The sequence below is a fragment of the Mustela putorius genome, unplaced genomic scaffold (assembly GCF_011764305.1).
Source record: "Mustela putorius furo isolate JIRA1106 unplaced genomic scaffold, ASM1176430v1.1 tig00003909_pilon_pilon_pilon, whole genome shotgun sequence".
In the NCBI taxonomy this organism is placed as follows: Eukaryota; Metazoa; Chordata; class Mammalia; order Carnivora; family Mustelidae; genus Mustela; species Mustela putorius.
Window position 1 is genome coordinate 40,502,035 of NW_025422057.1, and position 23,570 is coordinate 40,525,604.

At 47.8% G+C, this 23,570-nt stretch overlaps 1 protein-coding gene across 6 annotated transcripts in view; it reads right to left on the minus strand.

The window, feature by feature from the left end:
• WDFY4 (WDFY family member 4) overlaps nucleotides 1-23,570 on the minus strand; it is a 268,674-nt gene that overhangs the window by 217,356 nt on the left and 27,748 nt on the right. For all 6 annotated transcript variants that reach the window (XM_013063131.2, XM_004765845.3, XM_004765846.3 and 3 more), the window contains exons 3-12: nucleotides 21,668-21,782; nucleotides 20,709-20,815; nucleotides 18,505-18,639; nucleotides 16,072-16,261; nucleotides 14,074-14,263; nucleotides 13,592-13,749; nucleotides 11,696-12,148; nucleotides 9,268-9,372; nucleotides 7,312-7,502; nucleotides 1,346-1,926 (exon numbers count right to left, since the gene is read on the minus strand). In XM_013063131.2, the coding sequence (XP_012918585.1) occupies nucleotides 1,346-1,926; nucleotides 7,312-7,502; nucleotides 9,268-9,372; nucleotides 11,696-12,148; nucleotides 13,592-13,749; nucleotides 14,074-14,263; nucleotides 16,072-16,261; nucleotides 18,505-18,639; nucleotides 20,709-20,815; nucleotides 21,668-21,782 (2,225 nt within the window). The remainder of the gene's footprint in view (nucleotides 1-1,345; nucleotides 1,927-7,311; nucleotides 7,503-9,267; nucleotides 9,373-11,695; nucleotides 12,149-13,591; nucleotides 13,750-14,073; nucleotides 14,264-16,071; nucleotides 16,262-18,504; nucleotides 18,640-20,708; nucleotides 20,816-21,667; nucleotides 21,783-23,570) is intronic.

Sequence of the window (23,570 nt, forward strand, 5' to 3'; positions counted from 1 at the left end):
TCACAGACCTGTACCCCTGGGGATAAAAATATATGTTTATAAAAAATAAAAAATTAATTTAAAAAAAATCAGCAAATCAAAGGCAGCAATAAATACTTCATGAGCAAGTTGGTGCCTGCACAAATGCAAGGTTAGAAAACCAATTAATTTAGCAGATTAGCTGGAGAAACAAGAACAATGATATGATTATCTACATGGTTGGAGATTTGGCATTCGTCCCCCTCACCAACAACCCCCAGCACTGCTGCATGGCCAATCCAACATCTTTGGATAAATGGGTACAACGTCTCTCAGAAGGGAGAGCCATGGCAGCAAAGGTCAGACAGTGTGGAGAGGTAGAAGGCAAGATAGTTTATTGCAATATTAATTTGTGTTTTGTCATTGCTACCTGAGGAGAATAAAAAAGATAGCCCACCCACTGGGGTGCCTGGGTGGCTCAGTGGGTTAAAGCCTCTGCCTTCAGCTCAGTTCATGATCCCAGGGTCCTGGGATCGAGCCCCACATCAGGCTCTCTGCTCAGCAGGGAGCCTGCTTCCTCCTCTCTCTCTGCCTGCCTCTCTGCCTACTTGTGATCTCTGTTAAACAAATAAATAAATAAAATCTTAAAAAGAAAAAAAAAATACGATAACCCACTATTGCTGTTATGTTCTTTCATTTTCTTCCCCTGCATTTCCAAAGGAAGGAGCAGTGCTCTTTGTGCTCAATCGCTTTAGTGGAAGTCTGTTTTGTGCGAATGAAAGTAGAGCGTTGTCTATAAAAGTCTGGGCTCATGGAGGAGAAGGCCCTGAGAGGTAAGCAGTGATGACTGTTTTTGTTATGAGAAGTGAAAGCAGCCAGAAAGAATAGGAGAAAAGGTTACTGTGGTCATCCTGCAAGTCAAATGACCTCATTTCTGGCAAAGCAGAGGCATGGCAGCGGGGGGGGGGGTGTGGGCAAAGGCTGCCCAGGACAGCAGGGTGGCTGGGCACAGGCACCAAGTCTCCCCGGAGCAGCAGCAAAGATGGCGGTGGAGAAAGTGAGCTTATCGGCAGAGTTCTGCCCTTGGCTTCCAAGATCTGAGAAGCCCCCCAGTTCTTGTATAACTCAAAAGCATCCTCTAACCACGTATTGACTCAGATTGGTTCTCTGCCAGCTCCCACAGTAGAGGAGATTTAAGTCAAAGTTAATTTGATTTAAAGGGAAGAAAGACACGTGACATTTGTGCACCCTCCCACACATCCCACCACCGCCCCAGTTTGAAGGTCTAGGCTTCCGACCTACTACACATGCACAGGATATTGGGGAGAAAACGGGAGAGAGCAAGGCATTCATGACCCAATTACAGAAGCAGGCGGCAAAGCTCTACCTCTCCTCCAGATCTGGCCACTGCTTGAAGTTGCCTTGGGCATCCCTGCCAGCTTCTTCCTTCTGGGCATTCACAACTGGGTCCTGCCCAGCCCTTGGGGACTCCTTCAGGTCTCTGCGCAGGTGAAGGGTGCCACTGGCCATGCTGTCCAGAAAGCTGAGGATCTGGAGGCAGCTCTGTATCTTGGGTGGGAATGGGCTCGTAGAGGTAAAGGCCACACTCAGCAAATCAGCAAATGGCCTGGCTTTCGTGTCTGCCCCGGAGTGCAGAGGGGCTCCCTCTTCCTCCTGGGCTCCAAAACAGCCCAGCAAACAGAGGTCTTCCGCCAACTTCTCAAAAAGCCCATTCCTCTTGAAGAAGTCACCATTGACGGGGTCCAGGTGCAATGCCGCGGACAAGGCACAAAGGGTGTGCAGGACCAGGTCCAGGGTCTGGCTGGGGGGCACCATCACCCACGTCTGCAGCGGGGGCTCCTGGAGCGACCCCTCCAGGTCAGAGAGCAGCGACAGGAGTCCATTGAAGCCACTGGACACTCTGAAAGCAGCACGGCCTTTGGGGGTCTCCAGGATCCTGAGGAGAGACTGAAACACCAACAGGATAAAAATGAGGAAACCCAGGAGGCAGCTTGTTAAGGTCAAGCTCCCGCACACCACTGCCAAAGCCTTGCACGTGCTCTTCCCTGGTCAAGTTGTGGGAGCAGCGGGCTACCTGAGAGTGATTCTGAAACCGTATCCACCTTGTTCCTCTTCCTTTTAGTTAGGTTTCCCCTCAGTGCCTCCTTTCAAATGAATGCTGCCAAGGCCTATGCTCAGGGTTTGCACTGGTTTCCTGTCCTGGGTCTTAACTTCGATGCATCTCCCTCCAGGAAGTGTCCTTTGACCGCTGAATTGTACTGCCCCCAGGTCAAGGGCTCACACAGCCCCCCGTCAATTGTTGAATCAGACTCTCTTCACGCTGCCATGAAGAGACTTGGAAATTGTCTCAGCCCTCCACTAGACTGAAGTTCTGTGAAATCAGGCAACTCCATGCCATGGAATGTAGCACACACTTCATAAATGTTTGCTGAATAAGTGGGATGAGCCATCCCTTGTACTGCAAAGACTCACAGTGAAATCGCCATAAGGTAGCTTATCATTATGTGTCTCCCTTTCTATGCAAACATGAGTGCCTCTGTTAAATGAAGAAAGATGGTAAAGTGAATCGGCTTGATATCTGGTGTGGAAATATGAAGGAATCAAGGTAGAGGAGAGAAACGTTTAAAGGAAGGAAGCATAACTCTAGCTTATAGAATAGAGCACGTGTGAATTTTAGGCTATCATAACATTCATGGCAGAATCTGCCTTCTCCAGGTCACTGAGCTATTCCTAGACAAACTTTTGTTTCCTTCTAAAATCAAACATTTATTGAGCACTTACAATGTGCCATTCATTGAGAACAGTGTGTGGTGTACATTAGGTTTGACAAATGTTTTGGAGGGAGGGAGGGAGGGTGGGAGAGAAGGAAGGAAGGAAGGAAGGAAGGAAGGAAGGAAGGAAGGAAGGAAGGAAAGAAGGGAGGAAAATATATGGCCTACTTCTGAATTTGGCTCAAAACCCAGGGAAATTTGATTTTATAGGCAGGTCCTCAAAAGAAGCATGTAGACTGTTAAAACAGGTTCTCCAGAAGGGTGATGCTTAGTGAGTGTGAAGTTCAACCCCATGTCTCCCCACTAGCCACTGGAGCAACACTAAGCCTTCAAGACAAGCAAGGCCTTTCTCCATGTTGATGCATCATAGCAGCAGCAGCCTGTGCCTATGCACCACCATGGGACTTGGGGCCAGGACAAGCCACACACAGATCTGCTCCATCTGTGCCTGCCTTGTAGGAGCAACTCACTCCCAACAGAATATTATTTCTTCCACCAAGTTGGAAACCCACTCTGACCTTGAAGTGTGTTGGTGGTGGTGGTTCCTCCCACCAATTGACATTCCATGTAAAAGGATGAGCACTGGTATATGGTAGAGCATGGCCTTTTGCCTGGTCACCAATCACCAAGACATTGGGAAATTTTAAGTTCTAGGATGTCAAACCCTCTAAACTGATAGGAGTGCTTTCTGTGTCTCCTAGAACCAGTAGGAGGTTGTTGAAGGTAAATGAATTGAATGAAACTATGCCATTTATCACAAGGACACATGACAAAACAAGTATGAAAAAGGGAAAATGATCAAAAAGCAAACAAATCAAATTACAGGCACTTGGGTGACCACCAAACTCCCCTCTTATCCAAGAAGCCACCTTCCAATCATCTAATTTGACACCAGATATCATTCAAAAGGACTCTATACTTCAAAGAGTGTTGAGAGCAGATACTTTTACAACAGAACAACCCAATGAAGTCCTTCTTAAGACCCGTGTCTCGCAGAGGGTCTGTCCCCTGTAATTCCTAGATGGCTCCTTTCTCCTCCTGTTGGGAGGGGGGAGGAGAAAGAAATGGCTGTCCTTAATTGTTGCTTTGTTTGATTTATTAAATTCAAAATCATTATCTAAAATGGGGGTAATCTCATTAGAACTTAGACGGCTCTATTATTTCTTGGGATGGGGTTAATTTCATATTTGCAGAGTCATAAAGTAAAGAGTCCAAAATCCAATTACAAAGGCTTAATTTCATAGCAACTAAAGAGAAACATTTCTATCATAAAGGAAAATAAATACTGTGCTACTTCGGGAAACGATTTGTCAGGAACTGGGGGCCTAGGAGGAGGGTCTCCATTACTGTCATTCAACTTTGCGTGGCAATGCATCACCGGGGCTTGCAAGCCTGCGGAAGGGAGTAAATTTAATCAGCTGAAGTCAAAGTAATCAGGCTAGGGTTGACACATTTCAAGAAAGGTCAACGTTAAGCACATTTTCTCCTCCTTAACTCAGTTACCATGTCATCGTCTCGGAGTTAGTATCCCTCCAGCTTGAATCTATAAAATGGATGTCTGCTGCAAAGCGTTAACGACATTAGGACTAACCGGATTTATTTCACATTCTATTATGTGTTATTCCTCATAATTTTCCATGTGTCATGCTGGAAGACTCGTGAGGTAATGTGATTAAGCCCAGAGTTGAACAGCTAAATGTATATTAGCAGATCAATCTGAATTTGTGCATAACCCAATCACAGTCCCACTGGCAGTGGGGAGGAAATTCATTTGCTTACATTATTCTTTAACTCAATTATCATTTGCCAGGATTAGGTGGTGAAGTCACATGTGCTTGTGTGTTGGTATGAAAGCGCCACCTGGATTCTGGAAACTGCCCGAAGGCGGGTGTTTCTGGAGGAATTCTCTCCTCCAAAGCTGCTGCCCAACTGCCTCAGAGAAAAGAAGTGAAGGTCCCACCTGGATAGAAATGCATGTCAGAGATGGCAAACCTTGGAGAGGGAGGACTGAGGGTTCTACCTTTGAGGCCACCCTACTCCATCATTTCCCCTCATCCTACATCTGACTCACTTTGCAGGCCCAGGGCTTCGGGCAGAGTCCACGTGCAGCTTCTAAAGAGCGAGATCCAGCCAGAAAGAGCTAATTTGCCATCTTTGTTTCTAAAAGTTCCAGCAGGTTCCCAAATGTTTAGAAAAAATACAGATTTTATATCAGACTCCAGCAAACATTGGAGAGTCACTCACATGACTCATTGGGGGGCCAGGCGGGAGCAGCCCCACGCCTCCGCACCACCCACCAGAGCAACAGAGGCCTGGGAGAGCCCTAGGCAGCTCCAGGCACCACCCTGCAACCATGCAGCAGTGACCCAGAACCCATGGAGAAGATGGCACATTGAACAACAGGGTATGACTTTGTTAAATAAGCTTACACAGTGTTAATCCCTTGAAAGCATGATTCTGAAACTATATTGAATCTGTAAAACACCAGAAAGACTTTACATTGCTAATTCTAGAAATGCAGTCCTATTACCCAAGGGTAGCAGGACTCCAATAAGGTGCCTCCGGGCGGCACAGCAAAGAAGATGAACTTTTCACGAGCAATGCAGAGTACTCTGTAATGGACATAGAAACACTTGTTCTCGCCAAGCAAAGGAAAGTCAAAACTTTCCCCCCTGTGGATCTGTTGGACTTGCAATATGAAAATACCAGAAACAGATGGGGATTTCAATGATTCATCCTCCAGGAAACCCAAGTCCTCACGACTTTGGTCATATGCCTTCTCTGTTGCTTATCAGCAAGGCTCATGTGAATCAGGCTGAAGACAGACACGTGAGAAAAAAATGTAATAATAGCATGCTAAAGAGGAAAGATCCCCAGATTTTAAGCCATTAGTCTCAGATTCAAGCTCAACTCATAATTTGTATTAGATGCTTTCTGGCCATGTCTCTGCTGGAACATTAAGACTGGATCATAGGAAGCTAAAGTCTTCCCAAGCTATAAACTGCCTTCAGTTCTTAATATCTCTCTCCCCCTTACTGTCTCTCACACAGCCCTCTCTGTCCGTTTACCTCACATCATCATGGGACTCTAGTATCTTTATCTTTCAAGACAGTTAACTTTTTGTTTCACGTAAGTCTGGTTTTATTTCATTTAAAGCTGATTTCTTTGGCTCTACAACTAAATCACTGCTTTGGTTCTGGTCATCTGTGAAATGTGTGGTAATTATGGTCATTCTGTCCTTTGGGATTGGCTTCTCGTGATGCTTTGGCCATGCCAAGCATGCCGGCTCAGGCCATGTGGCGATGGGAACACACATCTCCGGCAGTCATGTGACAGAGTGACTGGCTCTGTGGAGAAGCAAGTAGGTAAAAGAAACCAAGCACCATTCTCTAAATGTTAGAAGGGTTTTGTATGGAAATAGTCATGGCTGAGTAAGCCTGCTGGTTTAATTTTGGAAGTCAGAGCAACTCTGTATTTTTTTTTTTTAATTCACCGGTGATCAAAGGCAGCATGTCACGGAGACACAAGCATACGTTGTGCATGGAGTTGTGCTGCCCATGTATTTGAGAGGTCCCTGGGGGATACTCGCATTTTCCTCTGCTCTTCTCTTCAACAGCATACAACAAAAGAAAGGGAATCTTTAAAACTGTAAGGCCTCAAAGACAAAAGGAATGGAAGAGCGACAACAGAATTGTTGAAGGGATGGTGGTGAGACAGGTGTTACCACTTTAACTGTGTAACGATTGTTTGATGATCCTTAACAGTATTTCAGAAACAAAAACCTACACTTGTCTTGATTACCCACAAATGACACCCTGGTTTTACTCCTCCCCTTGTGTCCTCCATGGCCAGGCCTCTGTCGGCCCCTTACATTCTCATCCTAGCTCCACTAACCCCTGTGCAAACCTTCCTCAACACGTGGGGCGGGACTGGGCTCTCCTAGTCCTCTGCTCCCGTGGCTAAGCCTGTGCCCAGTACTTTCCGGGGCATCACCACACAGCACTGCAATGATGGCTCACTTCCTATGAGCCCAAATGTGGGAGCTCGTGGATGGCCTTGTGTCCCAGGCCCTCCGCTGCCAGGAGGTAGACACTCACTGAATGCTGGTCAAGTAAACAAGGCGGCTGCTTGGCCACCACTGACTCAGATTCCACTTCCCCAGCTGACCGTGTCACTGCGAAGTTGCTGCCCAGCCTGACTACCGTTCCTGGCTCCCCTCATATCCAAATGAGTTGTGCACAAAGAAAGTTGAACAGAAGTGAGCCCATTGCAGGGTTGCAGGCCTGAAGAACACCTCATGCAACTCTCCGTGCTCCTTTGTCTCCTGGCTGGATGAGATGCGCAGGTGACAGTGGTCCCTGCATGGCATCCCCCTCCATCCCTGGTTGGACTAGACAGAGAAAGGGAATGCCTGACAGGGCTACGAAGGATGTGGGATTCCTTGGCGATAGCAGGAATCCTACGTGGACAATACAGTGACCCAGGGAATGTCCCATGTGAACGCCTGTTACCGGCCACCTGTCCGCGGGCAAGCCTGTCGCAAAGGGAGACCTGACATCACCTGCAGAAGATCCAGCTTCAGCTGCAGCTCGCCTTGAGTGGACGAACAGAGAGCGCCCACAATGATGCTCATGTACTCCTCAGCATTGATGACGGACAGCTGCTCCAGGATGCTGAGCGAGGCTCCCCGGTACCAGTCATCATCCAGGAAGATCTTGATGAAGGGCACCATGCCGTGGTCTTTGAGGACAACTGAGGACCAGACAGACAGTATGGGGCTAGAGCCATGGGGCCTCAGCACCTTCATTTTAATGACAAGAAGGCTTTCACTTTCAACATCCAAGTGTGTTTTGTGCCCTTTATATGTGTGTCCTCTTCCCAATAATTTTTTTTTTAATTTTCAAAATCTATACCCACTGTTACAATGAGAAGAGGAAAAGAGAAGCTGAAGCTTTGGAGAAATTTAAAAAACAAAAACAAACAAACAAAATACCTTTTTTTTAATTCAATGAAAATTCTGCTTTTGAAATTTTTTTCTAAAAAATTTTCAGTGAATTTTTCTTAGGAACCTACCTAATATAAATGTTAACTAGATCATACCTCTATCCCTTATTGCCAGTTCATACCCTAATCCAGGGCCAAGGGCGATTCTCTCTCTTCTCTGCCAAAATTCGTATTGAAAACAAACCAGAATTAAAGTTACGAACATATATAATTCTGAGCTAGTTTCCTGAAGTGGGGGGACGGATGAAGGAAGTTTGTCTAGTGGCATACTTTTGTTTAAAAGTAATCCTAAGAATTCCCTCTGCAGGATTGATATTTGGTGTGATCATGTGTGGACAAGGAAGTAATCAGATCATTCAAGCAGCATGACATGGACTTGAGCTGGTTGGCTCCATGAGACAGGAATTTGCCACTTATGGGCCAGGCATCCCTACATGGAAATCATCTTGGAAGACTATTTTAACATAGGTCCGTGGGTTGCCTGGGTGGTTCATTCAGTTAAGCATCTGACTCTTGATCTTATGAATTTGAGTTGAAGCCTTATACTGGGCTCCGAGTGGGGCATGAAGCCTACTTTAAAAAAAAAAAGATTCCTGAGCTCTACCTTGACCGGCTACTAATTAAATCTCTGGGAGTGAGCCTAGGAATATGCATTTTAACCAGTACCACCAGGGAATCTTTGATAGTCTAACATTACAGAGTTTCTGGATATGAAATAATTATTTACATTTGGTATCATTGATCTATGAGGGGCTCAGATAAAGACACCCTAAATCACCAAACCAATGATGTCATTTTGTTGATACATCTGCTTTGTAACATAATGTATACACATGCATAGTTAATGCACCAAATTAAAAAAAACATGAAGTCACAGGATCATAAGAAGCTAAAAATGTATTGTATGGATGGAGCTACTGAACTCATCAGGGGCTAGAAGCCTCTTAAAAATGGCTAGTTTTCTTTACCTACATTTTACAATTCTGATTTTTTTGAAAAGCAACTTAGTCCATGCAGCAGGATATTCATAGATTTTACTTGAAAGAGGGTAATTTATGTGGTCTCATAACTTTAAGATATCTCTATCCCAACTCTATTCAATGATCTTAAAAGTAAAATTTGTCGGGCGCCTGGGTGGCTCAGTGGGTTAAGCCACTGCCTTTGGCTCAGGTCATGATCTCAGGGTCCTGGGATCGAGTCCCGCATCGGGCTCTCTGCTCAGCAGGGAGCCTGCTTCCCTTCCTCTCTCTCTGCCTGTCTCTCTGCCTACTTGTGATCTCTCTCTGTGAAATAAATAAATAAAATCTTAAAAAAAAAAAAAAAAGTAAAATTTGTCAACCAAGATGTCTACCAAGTTACTGATGATCACTGGACATCAACCAGCAAATGGACATTAGCCACAGCTTTCATGTTCGTTATTCCTTGGCTAAACCTGGCAACACGGACATAAATCATGGGAGACAGTTAATGTTTTCCCCAGCAGTGACAAAACGAGTTTGGTGCCCCTGCTTACCTGCATTCCGTACTGAGCCTCTCAGAAGTGTGAGCACAGTTCTCAGCATCACACAGGTCAGTTCTCTTTCTGTATCCTGAACAGCAAGCATGGACTCTTTGTTTCCTGCCATATTTAAGAAGCAATAAATAAAATCTTAAGTACACCTGGTATGGCCCCAAATCTCTGATTCCATTAGTTTCCTATACTTTTGAGGAAATGAGAACATAATGTTTCTATTTTAAGAGAACATACATCCTAATTCAGAAGAAGTCACCATATTACTTCCTATAACCATTGGAGCTCCAACTTAAGCACAAAAAAATCCCCTGGAGGGCATGCTAAAATCGGAAGCTGAAATTCCTCTCCAGAATTTCTAGCTTAGGAGGTCTTAGGTGGGATGCTATAATTGCATTTTTTATAAGTTCCCAGATGATGTTAATGGAGCTGGTCTAAGGACCACTCTTTGAGAACTACTACTCTACACAATGTCCAAAGCCCACCTCTTTGAATTTCCTCTGGACAGTTTTATATTTTGCCATTCATGCCTGGGAGGGAGGACTGCCAGCTCCCACTTGAGGTGTGGAGAGGCTTGCCAAATTCTGGAATGGATGGGTGTTTCCATTAGATTCATGAAGGCAAACCAGGCCTATGTGTCCGCTGTTGAATCCTGAGTGCCAGAAAAGTGCCTGACACAAGAGGAAAGCCCCCAATACCTATTTGGGGAATGACTGAATGAGTGGATAAAGGTAGAGTTTATTAACCAGGAGACAAATTATCTAAGAAAAATAAGAAACAACAGAAACACTAGACATGAGACACTATAACAATGAAATACAACTAGCATTAGAACACTAAGACAATAGAAAGCACAAAGTAAGACCGAATACATCAGCTCACAAAAAAGTTCAAATTCTGCTGGGAATGGTCATAGGTCTGGAGATGGGATTTAAAAGCAAATTCAACAGAAACATTAAACAAAAACACTATGTGAAGGGCAGTGGAAAAAAGCATGTGGTGGGATGGTCTCCAAGGCCCAGCCCAGAGGCCCAGATATGTAAAGCAGGGAGCTCCTCATCCACCATCTTGACCCGATTTACAAACACTTCCAGGGAGATGTGAGTCCTTCCAGGCATCCCAGAGTTGCCTGTCTGTCTCAGTCCTCCATGCATTGCCACAGAAGCTGCAGGGGAGAAGACAACTAACATTTCTTGAGCACCTGTGATGCTCCAGGCACAGCAAGGGGACCTCAGTACTTCCCCATTTAATGCTGACCACATCCTTATGATGTAGACATTCTTGTACCCATTTAACAGGAGGAAAGTGGCTCAGAGAGGTTAAGGAACTTGCTCAGGATCACTCAGCTCCTAAGTAACATAACCAGGATTTCCGTCCAGGGTTGTCTGACCCCAGTGCCCACACTCTCTCCCTCAGCTTCCGCCCCTCAGACAGACCCAGGGAACAGACAGACAGATGACATCAGCTTGAGTCTGAAGCCCAATTCCAAAAGCAGCCAATGGCTAGAGAGCCCTCAGTCCCTCTCACCCAGTGCAGTAGGAGAAAAGACCAAATATTGGGGAGAGGAAAGTGGCGGGATTCAGTGTCCTGGTGTGACTTCTCCAGGCTGAAAGCCCAGAGGGGCAGATGTGGGAAAGCCAAGAAGAGCTAGAAAAGGCGTCCTCAAACCTTGGCTCCTATCTGCAGGTTGGTGGAGGTGGGGGGCGTGGACAAACCACATCAGGGTGTGTGCCTGGGGCTGTGGTCAGGCAGTGAGAGGAGCCAGCGAGTACTCCTGCCTGGGCAGAAGGGACCCTGGAGTCCCAGGGGGATGCAGAAGCCGCTGAGGCTAAGAGCACAGGGCCAAGGGAGGGGTGAAGCGATGTTGCCAAGGAGCCACAGGTGCAGAGCCCAGAAGGACACAAAACACAAGAAGTGGGACAAGACTTGGAGGGGGAAACTGGATAGCAGTGATCACTGCTCCAGGTAGGAGAACACTGGGCCTGATAGCACCTAAAGGAGGCTGTGTACCAGCTGACCCCCTAACACGTACATGCCATACCCTCTGCCCTGCCAGAACCCCAGGACTCTCGGAGCACCCTTGCCTCCCTGACATCTCTCCAGCTACATACTCAGACACCATTCAGTGCAGGAAATATCTGCAAGCTGAGAATTCACCCTGGCCTGAGTTAGCCCCATGAGTCTGTTTAAAGGTACACCCATCTCTCTGGCCTCTTCATGGGGAAGATCAATCTGGTTACAGGAAATAGAGGACTGTCCACTCTGCAAAGCCAAGTGCCCCAAGATATATTCTCCAACCACCCCCCCCCATTCCAGGTGACATGGGCACACTCACTTTTTCTGTTATGTTGCTGGGTGGCAGAATGTCACACAGACCCCTCCCCCCACCACCAACCTGCTCCCTTCCCTTCCCGAAAATCCTGGGATGCACCTGACTTCCTCAGGATCTTGGCCCGCTTCCGCAGCTGGGCCAGCAGCAAGCCAAGGAGACCAGAGTCCCGGAAGATGTCCGTGAAGAGAAGGTCCCTGCCAACTATCTTGAGGACACTCTGCAGGGCCACCAGGGAGCACGGTGACTCAGGGCTCTCCTTGATCAGGCACTGCACCTTCCGCAGGATCTCGTGGGGCACATAATGCAGCTCGAAGACCAGGGCCTCCAGTAGCTGGAAGAATTGCTTCTGCACGGGGGCTGCCTTCAGGGGCACGATCTCCACAAACTGCGAGATGGGCTGCAGGGTCCACTCCAGCAGGAAGAAGTTGCGGGCATTCCAGGCCCACATGATCCTGATGGCTGCTAGGACTTTGGTGCAGAGGATGGGGTTGCTGGCTTTGTGGAAAACATTCTGTAGGACTTGGAAGGCCTGAAGATTCTTCACAGTCACCCCTGAAGATGAAAGAGGGAATAATTCCTGCCCATGCCTAGAAACACATACTTGCATTACCGTTGGGAAATACCATTTATAGTTTCTATTTTCCAGCTCCTGTAGGTGAATGTCTATGAGAAAGTCCAGAAAAGCCAGCTGTGCTGAGTGTGAGTAAGGCCAGAGCTGCACTGTCCAAGACATGGTGATTCACAGAGCCCTAGAAATACAGCCACCCAACTGGTGTGTTCTATGAGTGTAAGAATAGATGGTGGATTTCTAAGCTGCAGCCTAAAGAATGCCACTAACAATCATTTATATTGACCACATGCTGAAATGGCAATATTTTGGATATATTAGGTTAAATAAAATATACTATGAAAAATAACTTGACCCGTTTCTTCTTATTTTTTTAAATATGGCTACAGGGCATTTAAAATTATGTGGTATGTCTCTCATTATAGTTCCTTTGGGGAGCACTGGGCTGAAGGGTTGGTTTTAATCAATTAAGATTCAATGATACTAAAGATTACTAAGCAAAGTCAGTTTCATTTCTAGCCAAGCGGCTAAACAGAGACACCTTCAGAAACCATCCCTTCCTTTCTCTCTAGCTCGAGGGTAAAGCCTCATCTTTTCTGGCCCAGGAAACTCTCCATCAGAGAACTCCCTGCCTCTAGTCCTCCCTGCCTCAGACTCCAGGGATGTTCCTGAAACCACGCTCTGGTCTGTGCCCGTCTCTGTGCCCATTTCCCCAGACTCACCCAGATGTGTGTGGTCTCCATGTATTTCCTCAGGCTGTACTTTCTGCCTTTGAACTTTATCCTCTTCCTTTCTACCTGGGTGATCCACTCCAAGCCTTGAAACCCCACTTGAATGGCTCCTTCTGGGCAAAGTTTCCTGAGTAACCCTGACAGACCTGACCCACCTGCCTGGTGTCACCACTGTCCCCGATGCATTTATCAGCCAGTTACGGAGGAGATCATGATTCTGTATATGTGGGACTGTCTCTACAGTGATGTTTTAGGGAGCAGATACCTGCCTTGTCCCACTGGTGCCACAGAGTTCATCAATCAAATAACCAATCAATCTCAAAGAATGGAGGTGGCCCTGTCTCAGAGCCTGGGTGGCTGTCTTGGGGACTTCAGTCCTTGTATAGGAGCACATGTTGCAGAGTACATCATAGCAGAGGTCGGGGGGGGGGGGGATCAGAGGCTCCCTCCATTACCTGAGAGAGTCTTTGCCTTTATTAAGCAAACATTTCCTTTAAATCCCACCAAGACATCAAAAAAAAAAATCTAAAAAGGGGAGATTTTAAATCCATAGGTAATCTCCACAGAGGTACAACAAAATCCCTGACAGGAGCCAAGTGTTCATTTCTCCACAAAGAGGCAGTAATAGACCAGTGTAGCATTTGTAGGGCACAGTGTCAGTCACTGCCAGGCCCCCAGAGACATAAGATGACCCACCAGAAGCCTCATGATGGAACTTGAAGCCTTCCAGCTGAGGGTACGTGACGCTGTCAAACACCTTCAGCTCTGACCTCCCACAGGTCGTCAACCACACCACCAGGTCAAGGAGCTCCTCCAGATGGGGGTCCACTTCGCTCTTCGTTGGCCCGTCATACCTGTGGGAACAGACGAGGCCAGGTCTGTGGGCTTCTTGGATGGGGCAGCCATGTTGGCTCACGGCACTCGTCACAGGGACGCCGAGGAAATGCCAGTCCCCCAGAGGTCTCCACCAGCCCAGCACCAAAGGCAAGGGGAGCACCCTGGATAAAAGCTACTCTGCAAATGGCAGCCTTGGGTATAAGGGCATGTACTTGGAATCCATATAAACCTGTGAAGAGCTACAGCATTTGCTCATGGGAAGGTCGCTTCTCATGGCTGAACCCATCCCAAAAGACCTAGACTTTGGCAATTTCTCCCCCCCACCAAGGACAACCACTTACCGAAGTAACACTTTAAGGAGCAGAGGGTAGCCCTCTCCATTCTCAAACTCTAGGAACAGAGCTGAGGAGACGGGGTAGGAGTCCTTCACAAAGCCCAAGATGAGGTTCACTGCCTCGCTCACCTCAGGAGCGGGGAGGCTGTCCGCCAGCTTGGAGAGGTTCTGAAGGGAGAGCTTGATGCAATCCATGGCTGCAGGAAGAAAACCTTATTGAGTTTGGAGGCCGTAGCTTTTCTGCCACAGCCGTCTGCTCCCCGCTCTCCTTTAAACTGTACATATCAAGATGTAAATGCAAATTAATTCAAAACACTTTTCTACTGGGACTTGAGTCAACAAAAAGTCTCCCCCGTGGGAAGTGCCGTCCCAAGAGCCCCGTTCTGCAGACCCAGATGGAGAGTAGGTGAAAGAGGAAGAGGAAGGAAGAGTCTTAGCCGGCTGCTCCTAATTCCCAGCATGCAGCAGGGGTGGGACAGGCGGGTCTGTCAGGTCGTGAGCTACACGGTGCCAGAGCTGGGCACTGACAAAGACCTTCTTTAAGGAAGCAGCACAGAAGATGCACAGAGATCAGCCTGATTAAAAGTTCAGGGAAGGATACAGGAGTCTAAAGAAAGTGAGGGACAAAAAGGTGGTGTGTTGGTGTGTTTCCACTACTAAAGTGCCCGGGGGGTTGGCCCCCAGAAGTGTGGGCTGCAAGGGAAGGGAGGAAGGCAGGACCAGGGCCCAGAAGTGTGCGCCTAGCCATGGAACTTGCTGGTTACCCAGAGCTGTGAGAAGCCACGCGAAGATTTGAGTCATAAGAGAGAGGTCACTGGATTTGCACTTTGAGGGATCACTATTTTTAGAGCTCTTTCACTGGTGGAAGGCTCTTCTGAGTGCCAGGAAAGACACAACAGTGGATCAGGAAAATCGTCTACAAGATCACACATGCTCTGTTCCTCAGCAGCAAAGCTTCAGATGCCCCCCCAAAGTCAGCATGCTGGGCAGGTCAGCCCCAAGAGCTGCAGGCTTTACAGGGAACCACCAGGCCAGCCCTTTCTTCCAAAACTTCTCTTCAGCCTCTATGCCCATGGAAACTGCTCATTCCGATCCTAAGGGAGTCCTGGGCTCAGTGCTCCAGTACCTCCCCCACCGAGGTACAAATTTTCTTTTGTTAATAATGGTACAGTGAGAGACACCTGCCGCCAACACATGCAGCTTTTTCTCAGGGGTCTCTGACTCTAGTCTGCAGGGGTTACCTGGGCTGCTGATCATCTCAGACCCAGCTCAGCTAAGGGCCATTACTGCTGGGCCCTGGCCTTGAATCCCTAACCTGGGGCTAACGTTTGGTCCCAGGCTCAGTTACAATAGTAGATTTGTTGAACTCTCTCAGCTGTCCCCAGCTGATGCTTCGCTGTTACAGGAGGCCCCAGAGAAAAGACAGATCACAGGGCAAGGGTTTACTACTCCCATTTTACAGATTAAAGAACTGAGGCACACAGGCACTTGAGTGCTCAAGGTCATTCAGCTATGAGAACAGGAGGACAGACCTAGAGTCCACAGCTCAGCTGTCTGGTTCCAGAATCTATAGCATCAGCACTACATATGCTGCCCAGATCAGAGCCGGAAGCTCTGGATTGGACATCTCTGGGTTTAGAATGTGATTCTCGGGGTTGTGAGCTGGGAGCTGGGCAAGTTTTTCCACCCTTGGTCCCCATTTTCCACTTTATGAAATGGCATTAATATCCATCTCAAAGACACAGATGAGATAACACACAAATGGGTCCAGCACGGCCTGTGTTTGACAGCATGTGCACAGTAAATGAGTTCCCCTTTGGTGCTCCGAGGGAGCACCAAAATAAATAATAAACGCACTCTTATGAAGGAAACCAAGCAAAGGGTCATCTACTAGGCCAAGATGGGCATCCGTGAAGACTCAGTTTGTCCATGCCTTTTTTGGTTCCAGGGTCTCGTTGTAGAAAGTGGGCCCACATCCCAGCCCTGGTCTCCCGGGGGGTCATACCCTGCAAGTACTGGATGATGCCGAGGTTCTGGGCTTTGGAGATTGCCCTCAGCACACAGAAGGTGGGTTCCTTCCAAAAACAGCAGCTGTGTTCCCGAAGACAGGTAGTGGCAATCACTAGAGACTGAAGCTCATTTCCTGATAGAAGTTTCTCCAGCCCCTGAGACTCACAGCAAATGTTCAGCAACATCTGGAGGAAAAAATAAAGATGCCTAGTTAGGAAGCCTCTTTCCTGTAACAGATTCCTTCCCTCCTTTTCCAGAGTTCCCAGGGGTATGTCTCAGGGCAAAGGATGGGTTGTTGGATCACCCTCTGCCTCAGAGCCTCAGGGTCAGGAGCACCATCTAGAAAAGGGTGACAGGGCGTGGGCTAAGGTCTGCACTCCTCATCTTATGCGAGCAGTTTTTACCCTTTCCAATTCAGAATCACAAAGAAGGGTTTGACTCAAGAGAGTTGACCTTTTACACAGAAGTTATCCTAGAACTTCCTCTCTGGGCCCCATGCCTCCTCTCCCAGCATCTCCCAGTGGCTACCAGAGGGACTTCTGATATGGTCCTGCCACTTGGGGTACATCATGGCTCACAGACCTCTGTGCAGACCAGCCCCACCTCCTCTCTCGGGTGATTGTGTGCAGTCCACCCTTTGGCTCTGGGTGGTCTGACTAGATCTCCTTCTCCAGCAGATATGGACAGCTCCTTCCATCTGAATCTATTAGCCCCTTCTGACTGCAGTAACAGAGTCCAAGCTGGACAGCCACAGAACGGGGCTCCAGACCCCATCTGCTGGCCATGGGACCCTTCGACACCATTTCTGCTCCTGTCCCCTCTCCTTCCCCTTCACACCTCCACTACAACCTTCAACTCCAGTTCAGAGCCATTTCCTCTGGACAGCCTTCCTTCATCCTCTGCTCTAAATCCGGTCCCCTTGTCCTCAATTCCCAGGACACCTTCCATTTTTTCCTTCAGAGCACTTAAAAAATTGGGGCCTGCTCTTTAATCACATGATTATTTCCGCTGTTTGGCTTCCCCATCTTTCTGTCACCTCGACGAGAGAGGGTACTATGCTTGCTGCTGGAACCACCAGTCTGGTGTAGAGCAGCACATGGAAGGAGCTCCATATAATTTTGCGGAATGAAATAAGGAAAGCCCCAGGAACACAGCCATGGCCTATCACTTGGCTCATGTTCTACCCATGCATGGACCGAACCGTGAAGGCAGGGTTGCACTAGTTCTCTGCAGGACACGGGAAAGCCACATGGTAAGGGCTTGTCAAAGTGCCCGGGACTGCATCCTGCCACCACTGAGAATGTGATTTATATACAGATAAATGATGCCCAAGCTTCCAACAAATGCAGCTTGAGGAGTGACCTACCATAAGTGAACTTGTGAGATAACCTCGGATAATGATGATTCTGGCTTGAGAATGAATCTCACACGATGCTAACATGAATGAACATATGCAATGCACAAATGCACTCGGAAATTTGCAAAAACTCGTAAGCACCTGCTCTGTGAGACGGCGCCCTGAGGCCCTGGCTGCGGAAAGATGAGCAGGACACAGGGCCCTCCTTTCCCTCCCCCCCAACCAAGGTCTTCTCTAGAGAGGCGGGAGGAGTCCTCTGGAGACGGCAGCATCTGGGAGCCTGAGAAAGCAGAACTGGCCGGTAAGGGGGCAGGGAAAGAGGTGAGAAGTTCTGCTTAAAAAAAAAAAGCTACTGCTGGTAGTTAGAGAGGATAGGGAAAATGGGGAAGGACACCAGGAAATTACATTGATGTTGAGCAGCCTGAGATAGCTTCTGGGAGGGGGAAGGAGGTGACCTCACAAAGTGTTCTTGGGAGCCAGATCCCCAGGGTCCCAATGCCAGCCCCTCACCCACTACCACTTTCACTGACCATGCTTTAGCTGACATGGAATCAGAACTGTAGTACTACACTCCTCCTGGAATGGAAGAGAGGGCTCGGGGAAGGGAGAGATGCAAGGCCATGGCAAGGTGTGGGGGAGGGGAGTGACAGGGAAATACTTGGGAAATGTTGGTTACCCTTATGCAAAATCAGTTAGCATGCTTGTCCTCAGAGGACGTGGTGGGGCCAGAGATAGGGACTCCACATGCTGGGGAGGGCAGGCAGGGCCTGGGAATGCACCCTGGAGGAAGGGGAGCTGTGGGGGCCAAGTGCAGGAGGTAGAGGAGCTGCACGCTTTTCTGGGGGAGAACAAGGGGCTATCGATACAGGGAGGAATGAGATGGAGAGAGAAGAACATCTGTTTTCCAAATGCATAGGATTGCTGGCATTGGCTGAGACTGGGGACTGACAGATGAGCTGACCGTTGGGGAGGACAGAGTTGCTTTGGGGCTATGACTGAGGAAGATGAAGACATCTCTAAGAAGCAGTGCAAGGTCTTGGCCAAGGGCTGGGGAGCCCTCCTTTCACTCACCTGCACAAACATCCTCTGAACTTGAACATCACTCTCCAAAAGCTCGTCCTTTTCCAGAGGAAAGACAAAGAAGAGGTAAAGGCACTGCAGGAGCAGGGCTGGAAGGCCAGACTCAGCAACTCTGCCCAGCGTCTCCTGCAAGGGAAGCGCAGACATGACCCATGGCCACAGAGCCTGCAGAGCACCCCTCTGGCCCAGACCAGCACAGTCTAGCCAGTCCCTGGGGCCATTTTAGCTGGGAACGTGGGTAAATCCTATCTTCTCTCCGGGCAACACATTCTTAAGACCAAAGACAATCATCTGACCCACCTAGGGCAGCTGTGAAGATTACATTTATACAGTGTATACTATGTACTCAATAAACATTTCGTCTTTTATAGGATAGGTAATAGGAAGGAAGGAAAGGAGGAAAGAAGGGAGGGAATGAGGGAGAGAGGGACAGGTACAGAACAGAACACAAGGGCTTTCCTACACGATTATACTACTGATTTGGGTAGGTTGCCTCCTGATTAGGGAATTAGACACTCGGGAGGGCGTGGTTCAGAACAAGTGAAAACCTGGAATGAAGGACCTGATCAAGGACCTTCCCATCCCCTGGTTCATATCTCAGACTTCCCCAAGACTGAAACAGTCCTATAAGTTAGCACTGATAACCAGAGCAGCCAGCCAGAGGGGAGAAGGCAGGAAGTAGGCAGAGAGGGGACCAGGCTCAGTATGGAACTTTCTGGAGCCTTTCTTCCACTTGCTCAGCTGGCCGCTTCCCTGGGGTTATGGCAGCAGCAAGGTCTGTGTGTGTGTGTGTGCATGTGTGCACACATTTGGCATTAATCTGAAGCGTACTGTCCACCCGACCTCCCACCCAGCTGACTAAGGTGACACACACGGTGGCAAAATGAGAAAAAGAAAGGAAGAATGCACAGTCTGGGCCAGAACCGGGAATATAAAGCAGGATGCTGGTCCTATCCCTCTGCCTTGAAGCTTCCAGGGCATGGTAGTGGTAGGGCACCCGTATTGGACACCTGGCTCTCCTGCAGCCTGGCCTGGGGGGGCTCCCCTGTACTTCACGCTGCACGGGCTCCACTAAAATACACCTACTTACTTGTCTCACTACTTTGCAGGCTGGTGGCTCACAGTGGAAGACAAGCTCTTAGGCTAATTTTTACCTCCAGAGTGTGAGCAGTCCTGCTCCAGGGGCAGAAAAGCTCCCTCTCTGTGTTTCAGGCTGCCATGCAGGTAGTGTTCCAGGAGGTATATAGAGCAAAGGCCAGGGACCCTCCCCCAATGAAGGACTGCACGCCAACCTCCTCCCCCAGCTCCAAGCACTATTTCAGATGCCCAGCTGAGGTCTCCTCCACCTTTAGCCTCAGGGCAGCTGTGCCCCCATCTGGTTCCCTGCTGCTCCTGGCGCTGAGTGCCAGACTGGAGTGCAGTGGGCACTCTCACCAGATACACGAGTCTCTGGGCCTGCCCTGTCCAGGGCCTCTGGCCTTTCCTGGTGATAGTCACAGCTCCCGGGCACTGCTTCTGCCTAAGAGGACACAGTCACCCACAGTCATAGGAAGGACATGTCTGCAACCAGGACGGTTGTACCGTAGGAAGGGAAGGGAAGGAAGAGAAGTCAGACTCATTCAGGCACTATCTCCGGGCATGCATGGGACAGGTGCCTAAGGTGCCTAAAGTGGGCTCCTTCGGTCTGAGTTTAGCAGGAGGCATTAAAGAGCAATGGCTCAGAGCACAGGCTCCGGAGTCAGACAGACAGCAATACACAGGATGGTGACTAAAGTGGCTTCACAGTCTTAGTGAGAGGGCGTAGAGGGTTTAACTGACCTGCACAGGACACACCTGTCTTGCCCTGACACAGGAAACCATCCGTACACATCAGCCATTGTTAATCCTTGCACTAACCCTAGAACTAAGGCATTATCCTCTATTCTAAAATTAACCACACAATTGGGTCCCAGAAAGGTGACAATCTGCCCAAGGTTACAGGCAGCTGGTCAACGGAAAAAAAGCAGGATTCCAAAATGAATTTCAGCTGCTCAAGTCCATGTTCTAGATAAGAAGGGACATAGAGCAGGAGAAATGATAAATCAGTATCATGGGGAAAAAGACACACTTGAGACATGCCACTGCCCTTTCCTGGGACTTCCTGCTGCACATGGATACAGAGCTCCCAAGTGGGGCCCACGGGGTCCGAAACTTACCGAGTTTGTCCCTGTGAGCACAAATACTGACTTCAGGAGCAGGTAGCCATCTTGATGCACATCCCCCTTCCACCGCAGCAACTGCCCAGCTGCCTCCCTGGCTTGCTCTGGCAACAGCACATGAAGGGGAGAAAGTGTAACCAGCAGGGCGGGGCAATGACCTGCCCACACTCCGTTCCATCCCCTTGGCCTCCTTTCCCATGAGATGTGCTTTCGCATCTTTAGGGCACTTCTCCTCTCCTCTCCACAATGCCATTTGAATCCATACCAAACATCTCACACTCCGCCAGATTAATCTCCTGGGAGGACCTTCTTTATCATGTCAACATGCCTGTTCAACAACCATCAATGGCTCTCCGTTACCAAATAATAAGAAGCTCCCCAGCTATTGGTCTTCTCCAATCCAGAGTCCTCACCCCTCTTCCTGTATCCTTCAGCCCCTTACTTTGCAGAGATGCCTGCAATCTGCACCATTCTCAAAGTACTCCTTCCCCCTAGAATCCCTTCCTGTCCCTCAGCCCTGTGTCACCCTGAAACTCTGCCCAGCCTTCAGGATCCAGCTATAGGAGCAGAAAATTGCAAGTTAGGAGCCCCAAAACTGAAAACATGTTTCGCTTTGGCTTCTATGTCTTTTCTGGATTGAGCTATTCACTGAACACACAGGTGTGCCTTATATCCTAATACGCCCCCTCCCAGAGACCCTGGTTGTGTGTGTGTGTGTGTGTGTGTGTGTGTGTGTGTGTGTGTGTCCTTCCCAGGAGCAGCAGAATTCTGCACATCCCTCTTCTCTTCTCTGCCAATTTTTCCCTTCATTCCCAACATCCTCGGCAGCAGAAGTGAGCCTATAGTGCTCTCTGGAAGGCACCAGTCTGACTCCCCTGGAAAGCAGAGAAGAGCTTCATAGGGGTCCTGGGAGGAACACGTAAGATGGTTTTGCTCACCATAAAGTGTTCTCTTACCTGCAGGCTTTCCCACAAGTGCCTTCTGTATCTCTTGGGCAAGCTGGTTTGAAGTATCTTCTGCCAACCTTTGGAGACTGGGAAAGCAGATGATCCCCACGGAGTTTTCCCAGGCCTGAAGGGCAATAACAGGATTCCAAGCAAAGACGTCAAAGTGACAAAACAAGGTATGAGAATCGCCTTGCCACTTTCCCTGCCAGCCCAAACCCATGGATCACCTCACTGTCCCAGGTGTATCCCAAAGGCCCCTGAAACACCTACCCTAACATCTACCCTAACACACCTTCCACTGTATTCCTACCCTAGTGCCTGTAAATTCTTCAGCTTCTGCTGAGCTCCAAACCCACAACCAACTGGGCACTGAGCATCGGCCCCTGAACCCATGCTCCTAAAGTGTCAAATACACATAATTCAAACCACTGCCTTCCTCCCAGATCTGTGTATTTTGTCTCTGTGAATGGTTCTACCAAGCAACCCAGGTGCCCTAGTGAGAAATTCCAAAGGTGATTCTCTGGGTTCCCGTCTCCCTCAACTTCCTTACCCCATCAACTGTTACCTCTCTGATTCTACCCTTGCATGCCTCTTGCTTCTCGAACCTTGTGCAGATATCTAAGTTTTAATCATAAAATTATTTCCTTTGATAAATTCCTAAGGGTGGGATTGCAAGTTACAAGAACATGCTATTTATTTATTTATTTATTTGTTTGTTTGTTTTACTGCTTTGATGCAGATTACTAACTCATTCCCCAGAAAAAGTTTACCTGATTAGCCTCTCCAGGGGCTTCATGGGAGGGGACTAGTTTCTCTAAACGCATGGGGCACTGTCCTGCTTTTTCATCTTAAATGAGAAAGCTTATAGAAGAAAAAAAATCTCCTCTCAATCGCAGTCTTTTGATTACCAAAATAGATGAACATTTTTTATGCTTCTTGAAGTGCCTGTTTTTACCCTCAATCGCAGTCTTTTGATTACCAAAATAGATGAACATTTTTTATGCTTCTTGAAGTGCCTGTTTTTACCCTCAGCCTATTATTCTATCAGGGTTTTCACTATTTTCTTATTTGTTTTAAAAAGCTCTTCACATACCAAAAAATGCTAACACTTGGTCCACAATACTATCATTTTTTCCTTTTAATTTGGTATTACTTGGTTTCACTGTACAGAAACCTGAAATTCACACGAAATGAAATTTTTCCATCTATTCCTTGGATTTCTCGCTTAGGTCCAGGCTCGGGAAATTCTTTTGGGTCCACGTGGTTGTGGTCCCTTTTAATCTCCTATTTCTGTTTTTTTTGTTTTTTTGTTTTTTTAATTCTTTAAGATTCTTTCTTCTCTGCTTCTTCTCTAGTTCTATCCTATCTGGTCCTTTTTTCACCTTGGACTTTTTCTTTCATTGTTTAGGATACTATTTAATAGAAGTCATTAATTTTAAAATTCCACTGAGGTTTCCCTAAGAATTCAGAATTTCAGAATTCCCTCCCAATCTGCTTTTCATTAGAATCTTCTCCCTTTGTTCTCCTGTGTCATCACAGGCAAAGTTTACTAGTCCCAGGATGAGGAGAGTTCTCTCCAGACCAACAGTCAGAGTGGAGTGACTCTTCTTGGCACAGGACTTGAGTTCCTGGCAACTCCCTCTTTCCAGTTTCCTGGCAATTAGTGGCCTCCACAAAATAGAGTTTTGCTAGACTGCTGTACACTGCTCCTACTCACCAGCCATATTAAATTATATTCCTGCCCAAAGATGTGACTGAGTTCTTTAAACCTGAGATCTTCCTTCTAGAAAAGGTGAGAAAAGCATCAAAATTCTAGAGGGATGTGTTTCCTTGCTGTGGATACCATATTTCTTAAAAAGTAAAAACCTTTTAGAAATGGTTCTCTGTGGAGCATAACAAATAACATGGAGGA